This window comes from Miscanthus floridulus, chromosome 5 (assembly GCF_019320115.1).
Source record: "Miscanthus floridulus cultivar M001 chromosome 5, ASM1932011v1, whole genome shotgun sequence".
Taxonomy (NCBI): domain Eukaryota; kingdom Viridiplantae; phylum Streptophyta; class Magnoliopsida; order Poales; family Poaceae; genus Miscanthus; species Miscanthus floridulus.
This window is the reverse complement of record NC_089584.1, coordinates 110,426,405-110,442,373: the sequence shown is the minus strand read 5'-3', so window position 1 is coordinate 110,442,373 and position 15,969 is coordinate 110,426,405. Positions and strand designations below refer to the sequence as shown.

Here is a 15,969-nt window from a genome sequence, read left to right as displayed (position 1 = left end):
AGATAAAATATTCGAGGAGTGACAGTCTGTTCGTTTGGCTGAGGCTTGTCGTAAACGATCGTAAATTTTCAGCCAGAGTAGTATTTTTCTCTTACACAAACCAATCAGCAGTACTTCTTCACGAACCAGCAACGATACGAACTAGCCAACCGAACAGAATATAAGATGAAGCAGGGCTAGTTCTTGTTTCCTTATCTTTTCTTGTCGGCCATTAGGCTCTCCACGGCATATTTATCATCGTGGTTAGGGTCTCCAATTGCCCAGCTAATGTCACTGTATAAAGTCGCAAGCTAATGTTACAGCTTCTGTTCGACATACAGCATAGAGCTGAAAAGAATGACACTAGCGTGGGGTATTGTTCATTGCTTTTACAACCCTATGAGTATCTTCAAAGACTGAGCCGGTAAATTATTGAGATTGACGAAGTTATCACAGGCACCGGTGGCGGGGTCGTCACCTGTCACTTAAGCTCTTGTAACCATTAGGCTATAGTCCCTTATGCTGTCAATATATTTTTATAATAGGTTTATTTGAAGATACAAATATTACCAATATTTTTTACAAACTTAGTTAAATTTAAGAAAATTTGTCTTACATATCTTTTTGTGGTATAGAGGGAGTAGCTCTTTCATATATTTGTAAATGACTAATCCATGCTTTTTATTTTTCTTTTATGCTCGCACCTCCAGATCAGCTAGGGATTGGACACCGTGTTGGCGACGGCCTTGCCGAGAAAAAGAAAATCTTGCGTTAGTTGATTGAAAATCTTGCCAAGAAAAGAGAATCTGGTATGTTTGCCATTCTTTGCGTATTTTCTAAGTGCAACTTATAATCATCCATGCACCTTCCGAAGGAGGTGGAAAAGCCGATAAGGTTCACATGGCGATCCGTCGTCCTGATTATCTGAAATGGGAACTTGAATCACAGATGTTGCTCCTTTCTTTTTCTTTCCTTTTTTTTTGAATACCCAAAGTGGAGGAACCTATCAATTCTCGTGGTGAGCAGTTGTCAAAAGAATCCGAATCAACAATAATCAACACGCAACGGTTCTACCCTTGGATATCCGCGCCGGGCAAAGCGTTGTTACTATCTCGGATGGCTTCTGCTTGCATGTAAGCATGTCTTACAATCGTGGGAATTGCCCATGATATCTTGTCGCATGATACGCACTCGGTTATGCTGAGCATATATAGAAGATGCTTTCTAATAACCATAAAACTTATTACTACAAATTTGTTGCTATGGATCATTGGTACGTACACTTGAGGTAAATAATTCTACTATAATCTATGTGTATTAACTTATGACATATAACGTATACCATAAAACTTATATATCTAAGTTATACATAAAAGTTTTGTGTATAATTTTTTACCTCCTAAAAAATTATGTTGATAATAAGTTTCACAAAATATTTTACATAAAAGTTATATGTATAATTTTGTCACGTAATAAGTTATATGTATAAGTTATACGCGTAACTTTATCACGTTAAAGTCATGTGTATAAGTTAGATAGGCCTGTGTATAAGTTAGATGGATAAATTATACGTAAAAGTTATGCGTCTAACTTTGTAACTTTCCTTTTTTCTAAAAATAAAAAACTTTAAAAAAAAAAGTTACGGAATTTTTTTTGTCAAAAATGGAAAATTACGGGATGTCTAAAATCATTCGTTTAATTCTGTTTGCGTGAACGTTGGCCAACTAGTGGCGTTGGACGGGCCTCCACCATGAAATCTGTGGGCGAGGGCCGAGGGGAGTAACGCTCCACTTTGATGGGCTTTCACCAGCACAGTCCGAGTTGGAAGGTATATACGACGAATCCATCTAGCACAAGCGACAGTCCCGTCCCGTCCTATAAATAGGAAACCACAGCAGAGAGAGAGAGTGTGTCCGGTGTCCCTCTCCGCTCCGTCCCAGGAAACCCGGTATAGCATCAAGGAACGTTTTTTTGTCGTGTTGATTGATCTCCCTCCCCTTTCGCCCCGTCGTCCCTGCCTCCTGGCCTCGCCCCAGAAAAAAAAAGGTGAGGTGCTTTCCTCTCCTCTCCTCTCCCTTCGATCCAGTAGGTTTGCAGTCTATTTCCTAGATCTTGTTTAGGCATTTGTCCATCTTGGAGTGGCAAAGTCCCTAGCTCCCACAGCGGTTGATTGCTGTGGGTTTTGATCGTGCTTTTTGTTTTTTGCATTGGAGAAAACTCCGTGCTTTATTGGAATCCGCGTGTTTAGGGCTGGGTGGATCGTCTTCTCGCTTCAAGAACATGTCTAAATCCGTGGGATTGGAGGGATTTGTGGGGGGTTTCTCTTCTCTTTTGGTTGGAATTCTGGGTTTTGATCTGTGTGGATTCTGTTGCAGGGGGCGAGAAGGGAAGGGGAGTGCTTGGGGGATAGAGAAGGAGATGGCGCGCAATGCGGTGGACAAGGCGACGTCCATCGACGCGCAGCTGCGGCTGCTGGCCCCGCAGAAGCTCTCCGACGACGACAAGCTTGTCGAGTACGACGCCCTGCTCCTCGACCGGTTCCTCGACATCCTACAGGACCTGCACGGCGAGGACATCAGGGAGACGGTATGTAAATGCTCCAATTGATTCCTGCTCGTGGTGCTATTTGTTCCTTTCTTTTCGGTGCTGGCAATTGATTTAGGTGGTATATAGCTCGATCATGCTTGAAAATCTGTTTATACTGTCATGCATGCATGGGTAGCGATAGCAGGAGAAATCAGACAGAGCATCTGGGCCTTGTCCGTTGTGTGTTTCTATGGTGATGTTCTTCCCATCTGTTTTGGTATTGCACTCTGGCGATGGAAATTAGTGCTGCATTTAACAAATCGTAGTAGCACTGGGGCTCCACCCATTTGTTCTACAGTGGCTGATCAATACTGTACTAGTTCCCACTTTGTGTTTTCTAGCCTTTGAAATTGGTACATCACCATGATGTTCAAAACTGGTGGGGTTATCATGATGTGTGGATCACTTGCACTATAATTATGGCCTTTTGATACTCTTGGGTTATTATGCCCTTGGAACTATTGTTGTTGCTGGTACGAGCTAGTTTGCAGATTAGAGTTATTGCCTTTTCTATTCATAATTAGTATGGTAAAATGATAAAAGGCTGCCTACGAAAAGACGACATATTCAACAGCTAAGTGTCGCGGAAATACGTATGTTGCGTTGGATTTGCGGGCATACAAGAAGGGATCGAGTTCGGAACGATGATATACGTGAGAGATTAGGGGTAGCGCCAATTGAAGAAAAGCTTGTCCAACACCGGTTGAGATGGTTTGGACATGTGCAACGGAGACCTCCAGATGCACCGGTGCGTAGTGGAATCCTAAGTCAGGATAGTAACGTGAAGAGAGGCAGAGGAAGATCGAAGTTGACTTGGGTAGAGGCAATAAAAGGAGACTTGAAAGGATGGAATATACCCAAAGACTTAGCCTTAGATAGGAGTGCTTGGAAGACAGCTATTCACGTGCCTGAACCTTGATTGTTTCTGTTGGGTTTCAACTCTAGCCTACCCCAACTTGTTTGGGACTTAAAGGCTTTGTTGTTGTTGTTGTAAAATGATAAAAGGCTGCCTTTTTCAATGCATCGAGCCATCGTCCTATCACATATGCTATTTTACATTATCCTTTTTCCACTCAAGTCAGCCTGTTCGCTTGCTCGTAAACGATCGTAAATTTCCAGCCGGGAACAGTGTTTTTCTCTCACACCAAACCAGCCAGCAGTAAATAATCCACGATCGTTTACGGCCTCCCGAACAGGCTGTCCCTTCTCCTTGCCCACTTTTTTTGGGATATCTGTTAGCCAATCTTTGATTAACATTCTGATGTGTGGCTTGATTTCTGTGCTCATTCGTTACACAGCAATTCCAGTTTGTTCACCAACTCACTCTACATTCGATGGAAATTTATATTTTTTGCAAATGCTATAAAGTTTCCCTTTTCGTGAACAGGTGCAAGAATGTTACGAGTTAGCTGCTGAGTATGAGAATAAGCTTGACCCCAAAATGCTGGATGAGATTGGGAATGTGCTGACCAGCTTGGATCCTGGAGACTCCATTGTCATAACCAAGTCATTCTCACACATGCTTATCCTGGCAAACTTGGCTGAGGAGGTACAAATTGCATACCGCAGGAGAATAAAACTGAAGAAGGGTGACTTTGTTGATGAGAACTCAGCAACAACTGAATCAGACATCGAGGAGACATTAAAGAGGCTTATGCATCAGCTTAAGAAGTCCCCTCTGGAGGTATTTGATGCTCTCAAGAATCAAACTGTTGACCTCGTCCTGACTGCACATCCAACTCAGTCAGTCCGGAGATCACTGCTCCAAAAGCATGGCAGGTTTGTCTTGAAGCTTTCTGAACTGTTAGATCTCAGGATGAGATTTAATCGATGGAATTGAATATTAGAAATGTTGGTTCTGTTTGTTCTTTACGCACTATGCACCAGAGCAATGCAGTTTGTTCACACTGACATACCGCTTTCATAGAAAACCTGATGTTTATTTGACCACTTTTTTTTTCTTTTTTAATGTGCAAGTCTTCTTTGCATGATTTTGCGGTAATCTGCCTTTTAAGAAACAACAGCAATAGAAAAAAAAAATTCTTGAGGCATGTTGAATCATATGTTATATGTGCCTTTCGATGCCTTAGATTCTTCACCTTTCAATGTGCAGGATAAGAAACTGTTTAACTCAACTTTATGCAAAGGACATCACTCCAGATGAGAAACAGGAACTTGATGAAGCACTTCAAAGAGAGGTAATTTGCTTAGATATTTTGGTATATTAGTGTTGTATAATACTATCTATGTAATCAGGAAATCTTTGTCACCTTCACCAAATATATATATATATATATATATATATATATATATATATATATATATATTTATATGATTCTAAATATGATTCTAATATACTGTTTCATTTCTTACCTACAGATTCAAGCTGCCTTTAGAACTGATGAAATCAGGCGGGCGCCTCCTACTCCGCAAGATGAAATGCGTGCTGGAATGAGTTATTTTCATGAGACTATATGGAAGGGTGTACCCAAGTTCTTACGCAGGGTCGACACTGCTCTTAAGAACATTGGCATAAATGAGCGGTTGCCATATAATGCCCCTATCATTCAGTTTTCTTCTTGGATGGGTGGTGATCGTGATGGTACATGGCATTCTCTCTCCCTTTTTTTTCTCTCCTTTTTTTTCGGATAGTATATTTGATGATATGCCGAATCATGCAACTGTAGTTCACAAGAAAGAAGTGCAAATATAACTCTGAACTGATATCCATGACAGGGAATCCAAGAGTGACGCCAGAGGTTACAAGGGATGTATGCTTGTTGGCTAGAATGATGGCTGCTAATTTGTATAATGCCCAGATAGAAGACCTGATGTTTGAGGTAAAAATAAGGGCACTTTTTTTTTTAATATTGTAGTGATATGAGTCTCACAAGATTTAATTTTATCGCATGCAGTTATCTATGTGGCGCTGCAGCGATGAGTTACGTGTAAAGGTCGATGAGTTATACCGTTCCTCCAAGAAAGATACAACAAAACACTATATAGGTGCAGATTATATTATGATATTTTTGTTAAACATATATATCTTACACATCCTTGCCTATCATTTGCTGCAAAATATTTGACCAAACTAGTCGCAACCTGTTCTTCCAATGGATGAAATAGCTATACGTTTTATATACTTACTCCATCCAGAAAAGAATGCAATCCTAGTTCTACTCTTAGTCAAACAATCTAAAGTTTGACAAAGTTTATAGAAAAGAGTATCAATAATTATGACACCAAGTAAGTATACTATGATTTGGTATCATGAATATTGATATTTTTTTTGGCACAAAATTAGTCAAACTTGAGATGGTTTGACTTGGTGTAATGCTAGAATTGCACTCTTTTCCGGAAGGAGGGAGTATCATATTGCTTATGATTAATATGGATCCTCATCATAACCATAAAGTGTGGTTCCAGTTTGATAGTTCATTCACGGTTTACAATAAACTGCATGAATCTATGCTGCTGAAGACTAATCTGAGACATGCAGATCAGGATTCTAGTCTAAGTGGTTCTAACCCAAGTCAGCAATTGGGGGGGAAATAGGCAGGCAAATCCATATTCCAAAAGGCTTGGGCTGTCAGAATCAGAAACGGTTACCTCACAAAAAAAAAGAATCAGAAACATTAAGGATTTGAAACATGCAATAAAACTAATGTAGTTAACTTAATAAATATGATCATGAAGCAATATAATATCAAGAAACAGCTATGTCATCAGGAGTTGCATGGATATATGTGCTTTCTTGCATAGATAGGCTGCATTTGGATCATGTTTCATTCTCTGGATTTGTTTCTGAGACGCGTGGATGTCTGTTTCTGTCGGTCTACTATGTTTAATATATTGGAGAGAGAACCATATCACTATGGATTTTGTTTAAAGACAAATTCTTGCCATTTTCATGCAGACTGTGATATTTAGTATGACATTTTTGGCAGCTGCTGACATGATATTGATGCATGCTGACATGTTCTTCCTGGATGCAGAGTTCTGGAAACAAGTTCCTCCCAGTGAACCTTACCGTGTGATTCTGAGTGATGTCAGAGATAAACTCTACAACACACGTGAACGAGCACGCCATTTATTAGCTAGTGGGTTTTCTGAAATTCAAGAGGAAGCAACCTTCACCGATGTTGAACAGGTATGTAAAGTGAAAACAGTAGTGTTCATTTGATGTTCCTGGCTAGGATAAAAAAAAAAAAATCATCTGTACCATACACTTTTAGTGCTATATTAAGATTGGATTCTATCATTCTATGGTGTACTGTAACAGGTTGAAACATCCCCAAGATAAAGGATCTTTGTAACTGTTTCGGGATATATTATGTTTTATGGATTCATGTCTCGATTGAATCTTTTTTCTCTTGCAGTTCTTGGAGCCGCTTGAGCTCTGTTACAGATCTCTCTGTGCCTGTGGTGATCGCTCTGTTGCAGATGGAAGCCTTCTTGACTTCTTACGGCAAGTGTCTACATTTGGACTATCCCTTGTTAGACTTGATATCAGGCAAGAATCTGACCGGCATACTGATGTTATGGATGCTATAACTGAATACCTCAGCATTGGATCATACCGTAAATGGCCAGAGGAGAAACGCCAAGAATGGCTACTATCGGAACTTAATGGAAAGAGGCCGTTATTTGGTCCTGACCTTCCCAAGTCGGATGAGATTGCTGATGTTCTAGATACTTTACACGTATTAGCTGAACTTCCTTCAGACAGCTTTGGTGCATATGTAATATCTATGGCAACAGCTCCCTCAGATGTTCTTGCTGTCGAGCTCTTGCAGCGTGAATGTCATGTGAAAAAACCACTGAGGGTTGTGCCATTGTTTGAAAAACTGGCAGATCTTGAGGCAGCACCAGCAGCTTTAGCTCGGCTGTTCTCTGTTGAATGGTACAGAAACAGGATCAGTGGCAAGCAGGAAGTGATGATCGGGTATTCAGATTCTGGCAAGGATGCTGGTCGTTTCTCTGCTGCTTGGCAACTGTACAAGGCTCAAGAGGAGCTCATTAATGTTGCTAAGTTGTATGGGGTTAAGTTAACTATGTTTCACGGACGAGGTGGGACTGTGGGAAGAGGTGGCGGCCCTACCCATCTTGCTATACTGTCACAACCTCCAGAAACTATTCATGGATCACTTAGGGTAACTGTTCAAGGTGAAGTCATTGAGCAATCTTTTGGAGAGGAGCATTTGTGCTTTAGAACCCTGCAACGTTTCACAGCTGCTACACTTGAACATGGTATGCATCCTCCGATTTCGCCAAAACCAGAATGGCGTGCTTTAATGGATGAAATGGCTATTGTTGCCACAAAGGAATACCGATCAATTGTATTTGAAGAACCACGCTTTGTTGAATATTTCCGCCTTGTAAGTCTTCAGTTTTCTTTGCTTGTGCCTTCCTTTTTTACACACCTTCACTTGTCTTTATATTGTTTTATATATGCCCACTATGAGATTTGAATTCTAGCTTTTATTTAGTCCTTGGCATTTCACTCTTGTTTTTGTTAGTTGGGATTTCATCTAGCTAGTCCTGAAGGTTGATATACTGTTTCGTTATCGTTTTTTTTATTGTCATGTCATGTCATTACTCCTTGTATGTACCCTATAAATTTATTATTTTTTGGTAATAGGTCAATTTTTCTGTGTAACTAATCCTGGCATTTGTGTCTTTCTTTCAAATAGGCAACACCAGAGATGGAATATGGTAGGATGAATATCGGAAGCAGACCATCGAAAAGAAAGCCAAGTGCAGGCATTGAATCACTGCGTGCGATCCCTTGGATCTTTGCTTGGACGCAGACTCGGTTCCACCTACCAGTGTGGCTTGGTTTTGGCGCAGCATTCAAGCATGTCTTGGATAAGGACATACGGAATCTTCAAACCCTTCAAGAGATGTACAATCTGTGGCCATTTTTCAGGGTTACAATAGACTTGGTTGAGATGGTGTTTGCCAAAGGTGACCCTGGTATAGCGGCTCTGTATGACAAGCTTCTAGTTTCAGAGGATTTGTGGTCATTTGGCAAGCGTCTTAGAGCCAACTATGAAGAAACAAAGCAACTTCTTCTACAGGTGATTGTCTAAGATCTTCTTGCATCTGTTACGGACTGCTAGAGTTGCATACCAGGCTTGAACATTGTGCGTGTGGATGAGTAGATAATTAGATTAATTCAGCCACATCATGCCCAACTACTTCAGAGAATGTTTAGATAAAGCTCAAACTGGTAGAGAAACAAGGAGAAAATGGTTCTGGCAATAGGAGTATAGGATGTTCATTCACCGCATCCTTTTCTTGTCTCACCCAGTGCATTGTGACCTGGTGAATTTCAGGTTGCTGGGCACAAAGACCTTCTGGAGGGCGACCCTTACCTGAAGCAGAGGCTGCGCATCCGCGACTCTTACATCACCGCGCTGAATGTTTGCCAAGCTTACACGCTGAAGCGCATCAGGGACCCTGGCTTCCAGGTGAACCCGGGGCCTCACCTGTCAAAGGACATCATGGACATGGGCAAGCCAGCTTCGGAGCTCGTGAAGCTGAACACCACGAGCGAGTACGCCCCGGGACTGGAGGACACCCTCATCCTGACCATGAAGGGCATCGCTGCCGGAATGCAGAACACCGGCTGAAAGAACAGGAATCCAGAGTGCCTTCTTTATTCTGAGTTGATGTATCTATCGTAGTCGTAGGGGATCATGGCGTGAACCGGTTAACAAGACGGGGTGCACACCTGGATATGGGGGATTCCCTGTTTAGCAGTAGTAGTATTACTATACGCTATGCTATATCGAACTCGTATGTATGCACATCCATGTTGCTTGAGCCTGCACTAGCTTTTGGATCATAGCTTGTTTGTTACGGTGAAATAACTCTGCTGTGCTTGGTGCTGGGCTGCTGGCATATTTGTGCCGAGGAGTCTACTGAATTGCTTGGATCATTGTATCTTCTCTGTCGTGCGGTATCTTGTCGAATAGTACTACGTACTCTGGGGGCTAACGGACAGGCTGTAGAGACTAGACAGGCGCGCGGCGTGTATCACGCACGCGCGGCGGCCCCTGGAAGCTGCGGAGGGCCGGAGCCCGTGGACGTGCACGCGCAACAGGGGCTTTGTCATAATTCATTTTTTTTTTCTAATTCTATTCTAACTTACACTAGCATCTACAACATGAAATCAGCTAGAGCTAATAATGTACTACGTATTATTATTTATTTAAACCTGTAGATGTTAATATCAAATTTGGGCTTTTAGTATAAAACAAAGTGATCTATGTAATATAAAACGGATCGACGGAGGGAGAAGCCCCATTGCTTCTTTATCCAAAGTTGATCATTGTACTTTACCTATACGGTTTGAGTTCTAGGAGTGCCCGTATCTAGTCTAGGAATGATAATGTCGTGCGTTTCCGTTGCGCTCGAATTTATGCGGCCTGCCCTCTTGGGCCCTTCTCGCATGGCTCCAAGTCTCTGGGGTCCCCGGCGCTCCCGCCCGTACTTGCCACACTACACTATCATAACTCGCTCGCTCGCTCGTGTTCGATCGCACTTGTACAGTCCCGGGCCGGCGGACAGCGGTGAGCATGACCAAATCATTGGCGAGCGCGAGGTAGGTAGGCGCCGACGGTGAGCATGACCAAACCGTGCCGTCGATGCACACGTCTACAGGTCAGTCCATTCATGCCAAACCACAGCAGCACACGAAGAGGAGATCCGACGACCGTTCTCACACAGGTACTGTACCACTCTGCTCCCTCCGGATCGATGGATGGATAGCCTGGGCCTGGCGCCCGGCGGCCCCGTCTCGCGGCACCGGCGCATCGCGGAAGCCGATGCCCTGGAGGCCAGCCAGACCGCCTGGGGGCGGGCGGACTGTTGCGCCCACGCAGGCGCAGCCGACCCGACGAGGCAGACCAGACCGCCCGGCGAGCGGAATGGACCGTAGCGTGTCATCGTGAAGCGTGAGACCGACGACGGACGGGCCGCGACCGGATTCCGGAGCACTGCACTGTACCGTATCCGCGGCAGCCTCAGATGTTGACTACGTGTCCCCCTCATTCATTCACTCACTCATTGATTCTCACTCATCCCGCCGCTAGGCTACCTCTGCGCCGAGCCTGACGGGCGGCTGCACGGCAAAAAGAGGCAGCCGGACCCGACGGCCAGAGCGTGGCAGTGGCAGCGGGACCGCCGGACCGGGCCATGCCATGCTCTCTGCCTCTGGCCTCTGCTCTCCGCGCGCTAGCTCCGACGCCGGCCCGGCCGTACCCGCGGCGGAGATCTCCATTTATTGGCGATGACGCGCCCACGTTCTCTTGCCCTTGCCCGCACCGCATCAATGGATATGGATCCGATTCCGATGGACTGGACGGACGCACCCGAGGCGACGACGCCCACGCCGCAGTTGGTTTTTGTCTGGAGCCAGACAAAAACAAGCTCTACCACTGGAACTGCATGAGACGGAGGAGATAACGCAGGCTCACGGGTCACAGCTCTGCTTGCTCAGTGGTACTACGAGTGCTAGCGCGGGAGCACTGTTGGACGGACCGCCAGCATGAAATGCCCACCGCGCACGTACTGCTCTGTCTATGCTCGCTCCCTAAAACAGTAACGTTTTTTTAACTTTCTTGTTCGACAGTTCGTCTTATTTAAAAAAATTATATAAATACTATTTATTTTGTTATGACTTATTCTATCACTAGATATACTTTAATACTAGCTATTTATTTTATTATTTACATAAAAAAAATTGAATAAGACAAACGGTCAAACGAGAAGTGCAAAAGTCAAAAACGTTATTTATTTTGGAATGGAGGGAGCGCTCTCTAACGTCTAATCAATCACCCTGTTTGCTTGAGCTACTTTTCAGTTATGAAACAGTGTTTTTCCCTCGCAACATTTCAGCGTAAGCTAAATTTTAGCATAAGCGAACAGAGTGAATGTCACTGGCTACGCAGATTGCTGAGTCGGGCTACGAATAACAACGTTAATGTTCTAAACAGTATGACTCTGACGGTACAAAAGGAGTACAACTGTACAGCAAGGTTTGATTTGGATCTCATTAGTAGACGACTGTTTCTGTATGAACCTACATTTCAACAACATTTTCTCTTGGCCCAAGACCCAAGTCCGCTGTTCAGGAAAAGGTTTGAGCACTACAGTAGCCATCAGTGTGCACTGACTGCTGGATGAGAGCGAAGCACCGAGAGTTATTGAAACTGTTATGTCTTCCAGCGTGGTCCAAAATGATGACATGCATGTGCGACTGATCAAAACAAGTACTAGTACTGTTACATTTGTGACCTGTTGAATTGTTTGCAAAAATTAGCAGCATGTCTTTTAACTTCGGGTTGTGGATTCTAGTCTAGTCTTACATACAAGCTGAAGCTTGCACAGACGGGGCGTTCCTAAAAAGAGAATGTTAGCATCTAACTCCATTTACACAATAATCTACCAACTGCATCACACAAGTTTAGTTCAAGGTTTTTGAACGCAAGGAACAAGTCCATGGTTGAAAGAAAAAGAAGATTTGAAAGGTTTAAGCGTTGGGGTTCAGGGGTTGTTCACTTGTTCCGCCTTGGCCGCTGTTTTATTCTTCTCGATAACCAAAGTGCAAAATCCTATAGCATCGCTTTTGCCTTTTGGAGTAACAAGAAACAGGCAACATGGTTTGGCTTTTTATTTCCAACCTAAGCAACACCTTCTTTTGTCCTCACCAAAAAAAAAAAAAAACTACACTGCCGTTTTTATAGGGCCAAAGGTAGTGCAAAATGCATGGCAAAAGCTTCTCTCTTTCCACGATAAAGAAAAAAAATATAGATTCTTGTTTTGGATTGTTTTATGTCGTAAAGGCAGCCATCCATTGGAAAGTGTGGAAGGTGCCTTTGCATTTTCTTAGTAGGTCGGTTTCTTAGTAAACAAGTCGCGTTCGCGTTGACACTTGAAGCCAACGTTCTGGCCAAAATGGAATACATAGGCTTTACATTTTAGTTAGACGGAAGCATATATAAACCAGACATAGTATTCTTTTGCAGGACTTTGTGGAAATGGAACTGAATATGTTTGGATACTTAAAACCATGCACGGAGGCAATAGCCATCTTGGGCCTATTAACCACCTCCATTGCTCAAGATATCGAATCTTCTTATCAAAGATTATGTGTGTCATATTTTTTTTTAAAAAAAAGTAGTGCTTACATTTGTACTATTAATACATCTATGTCATAATGTTTGAGTTACAACATGTATATATGGTTTAAGTTAGCTTTAAAAAAAATTGATAGTAATAGAAGTGGGTAATTTAGAAACACGTATAATCATAATTTATGGTTACTTAACTATTTTCATATTAGCATATGTTAGTACTTAGATATACTTTAAAATTTACTTTGAGGGGATACTTTAGTCTACGTTTCATAATGGTATAAAGTGGTAATTCATATGCAAATTGTGAGGATTACTAAAATTATCTATCATAATGGCATGATGGATAATTTATGTGGTTAGTTTATATGTATTATGTTTTATAATGGCATGGGCCGGTAATTTGGCTATAGATTTGGAGCAGAGGTGAGTAAATTTTAGAAAATCAAAATAGACATGGTGGCTATTATTATCAACGATAGTTAGAGTCTATCGAAATGATGGTTAGATTTTTCGATTTTTAAAAAAAAACTTTTAGGATTTGTCATTTTCTCTAGTGTTTCTCATGAGAATTAACGCTAGACTTCGTTGACACATTCAATTAGTTAAATGGAGCCATTTTAGAAGGAAAAAAGTTTCTTAGCTAGGAGCTAATAAGAAAGTACCAAAGGAAGAAAAATTGATGCATCACACATGCCCTGATGATAAGATGATAGATAAGTCGTGGACAATCCCGGAGCTAAACATGCACCCTGCATTGAAATTAGGGGGTGTTTGGTTCCCATGGACTAAAATATTTTGGACTAAAATCTGCATTTTAGTTTGACTAAACAGCCAAACACTTGGACTAAAAGTGGACTAAAATCATTTAGTCCTTTAGTCCACAAAACTGGACTAAAATGGACTAAAAGATGTTGGGGACACCCATGCCTCTCATTTATTGCTCTCTCTCTCTCTCTCCACTTTAGTCCATTTTAGTTCAAGAAACCAAACACCACTTTAGTCCACTTTTAGTTCATAGACTAAAGTGGACTAAACTTTTAGTCCATGCATTAGAGAACCAAACAGGCCTTATTCCAAAAGCTTAAAGAAGACCAAAAGGTTGGATGGGCATCCATGGACTTTTGGGTAAAATAGTGGCACATGCTTGGATACGGTGGAAGTGGGATGGAGGAACCTAGAAAAAAGAAAGAAAGAAGAGGGACAGGGAAAGGGCACTGACGTGCTCGCTCTTTTGCTTTATTCTAACCAGGAGACTAGTTTAAGGGTGTTTTTGAACCTATTGATGTTAATAATTAGTAACTAAAATTAATAGTAGTAGGTGCAAACAGGACCATAAGCGGTGTTTGGGACTGCTCCACTTCACATTTTTTAGCCTCGTTCTACGTTCAGTTAAACAAGTTCAACTCCGCACAACTTTGTTTCAGTCAAAAAAGGTGGAGTTATGAGAGCACCTAAAGAGTGCTCTACAAACTCCAGATTTTTCATGGAGCTTGTGGAGTAAAGCTCGTGGAGCGGTCTCAAACAGGCCCTAACTAGTAACTATTAGCTAGTTGCACTAGCAACTTTGAGATTGCTAATAGATGATGTGCCAACCACCTATTAGCAATTACCAATATATTAGAGGTGGTTCCAAATAGCCTCTGCTAATAATTAGCTAATTAATAGTTAGTATCTATTACTAGATAATTTTATTTGAAGACATAAATATTAATATTATTTATTATATATTTGGTTAAATTTGAGCTTGTTTGACGGTACAAGTTTTAACTGTATTTTTTTTAAATAGAGGGAGTAGGACAGAAGGAGAGTGTGAAAAGGTTTAAATTGTAGTACTGCATGGTTGCGACACTGTACACCGATGAATGATTGAAATGAATGCTGGCATGAAAAGCTCCTTCACCAGGCTTCAGTGACGAAAAGCTGCAGGCGTGTAGTAGCCGCGTTTCACCAGAACGGCGAGAGTCACGGTTCATGTGTGCTGCTTGTTGTAGAGAATCTATGCTTCAACTCACTTTCCGAGCCAAAAGGTAATATGGCCACAGCCTTTTGAAGTTGCCATTAGTTGGTGGACTTTCACTGAAGTTCCTTTTTTTCCCGGAACAAGGCTTTCTCTAAAGTACTTTTCGGATTTGCTTTTACTGCACTGTCCCTGCAGATTTCTTAAGCCGAGCCGAGGTCTGGCAGCCTTTTGCATATGATCATCACTGCATCGCCCAGAGCGGCCCAATGAGAGGAGGAGTCTTTGTTAAAAGCAACGAAACAGCATGTACTCGCAGGAGTGCCCACCATCCGTTCCTTTTGGGTTGGTTACACACTTACACGTACGTTTCCTCCTGATGCTTTTTTGGGAGCGGGTTTTGGGCAGAAGTTTATATTAGGCGCCGGCGCTGGCGAAATACTCCTATGTTGCAGCACGGTCAATACTGGTACGGAAGTGATCCATATATCACTCAGGCCGGCCAGTTAGACACCGATGGTCGCGAGAAAGTAGGAGTAAGTAAAAAAAAATTCGAAGTGCATTTGAAAAGCATATCTTATTCGTTTCGCTGAAATTTAGCCTATACCAATGCTTATACTGATTTGTGCGAGATGATAACACCGTTCATTCGCTGAAAAGGACCGCTGAAGTAGTGAGCGTGTCTTATAGGTTATAGCTCCCCTGCACTTCTGCAATTTCTCAGAAAGCTTGTAGATAAGTTTGGCTAGAAAGATACAGTAGGTCGCCTATTAATAAAGGGAAGAGGCACACGAACAACCAAAGAAGAAGGATGGGAATGCCTGCAACAGATTGTATATATAATGCACGCAGGCTATGAAACAAAGTTACACTCCCTATAAAAGCCAAAAGTTCATTGTTTAACATTATCATGTGTTTTTCTTCCTTCTCCTCTTTTGATATCAATGGAGCTAGAGGAGGAAATAAGAGGGGCTGGATCCCCCATGCTAGATCTATTGAAGTTGTTTGTTGATCTCTATCTCAATCTCTCATCTACACGGTGAGATACCAAACCCTGATCCTACTCACGCGTCCATGTCTGATATGAATTATACTCTATTTGGAGCTTACATGTCCACATCTTATACGATTCTGATACGAAGAGCAGATCCACATATCTGCGTCGTCCGATACGAAGGCATCAGAACTCACGCGTTCACGTTCGATTACCAAGCTTCAATTCAAAAAAAATTTGACCCATGTTGCAACGCACAGACATATATCTAGCATGCTAACAAGAGTCATGGAGGGTCGATTTTTTCC

General features: G+C 42.2%; 1 protein-coding gene across 3 annotated transcripts; it reads left to right on the top strand.

Moving 5' to 3' along the window:
• Positions 1-647: 647 nt before the first annotated feature.
• On the top strand, positions 648-9,514 carry LOC136450465 (phosphoenolpyruvate carboxylase, housekeeping isozyme). Of its 3 annotated transcripts, none has more exons than XM_066450910.1 (11): positions 648-788; positions 2,355-2,565; positions 3,953-4,344; positions 4,679-4,763; positions 4,945-5,167; positions 5,302-5,405; positions 5,481-5,571; positions 6,561-6,715; positions 6,945-7,943; positions 8,259-8,645; positions 8,904-9,514. In XM_066450910.1, the coding sequence occupies exons 2-11, from the start codon at positions 2,398-2,400 to the stop codon at positions 9,198-9,200; spliced, it is 2,901 nt and encodes a 966-aa protein (XP_066307007.1). In that variant the 5' UTR covers positions 648-788; positions 2,355-2,397; the 3' UTR covers positions 9,201-9,514. The 3 variants fall into 3 exon arrangements, with proteins under 3 accessions (XP_066307007.1, XP_066307005.1, XP_066307006.1); XM_066450908.1 differs by lacking the exon at positions 648-788 and adding an exon at positions 1,020-1,112; XM_066450909.1 differs by lacking the exon at positions 648-788 and adding an exon at positions 1,893-2,025.
• The last annotated feature ends 6,455 nt before the right edge of the window (positions 9,515-15,969 follow it).

Excerpts from the sequence above, each read along its gene's own strand:
- LOC136450465 (XM_066450908.1), top strand. Across the intron at positions 4,345-4,678 it reads CTGCTCCAAAAGCATGGCAG|GATAAGAAACTGTTTAACTC; the intron begins GTTTGTCTTGAA and ends TTCAATGTGCAG. Across the intron at positions 6,716-6,944 it reads CCTTCACCGATGTTGAACAG|TTCTTGGAGCCGCTTGAGCT; the intron begins GTATGTAAAGTG and ends TTTCTCTTGCAG.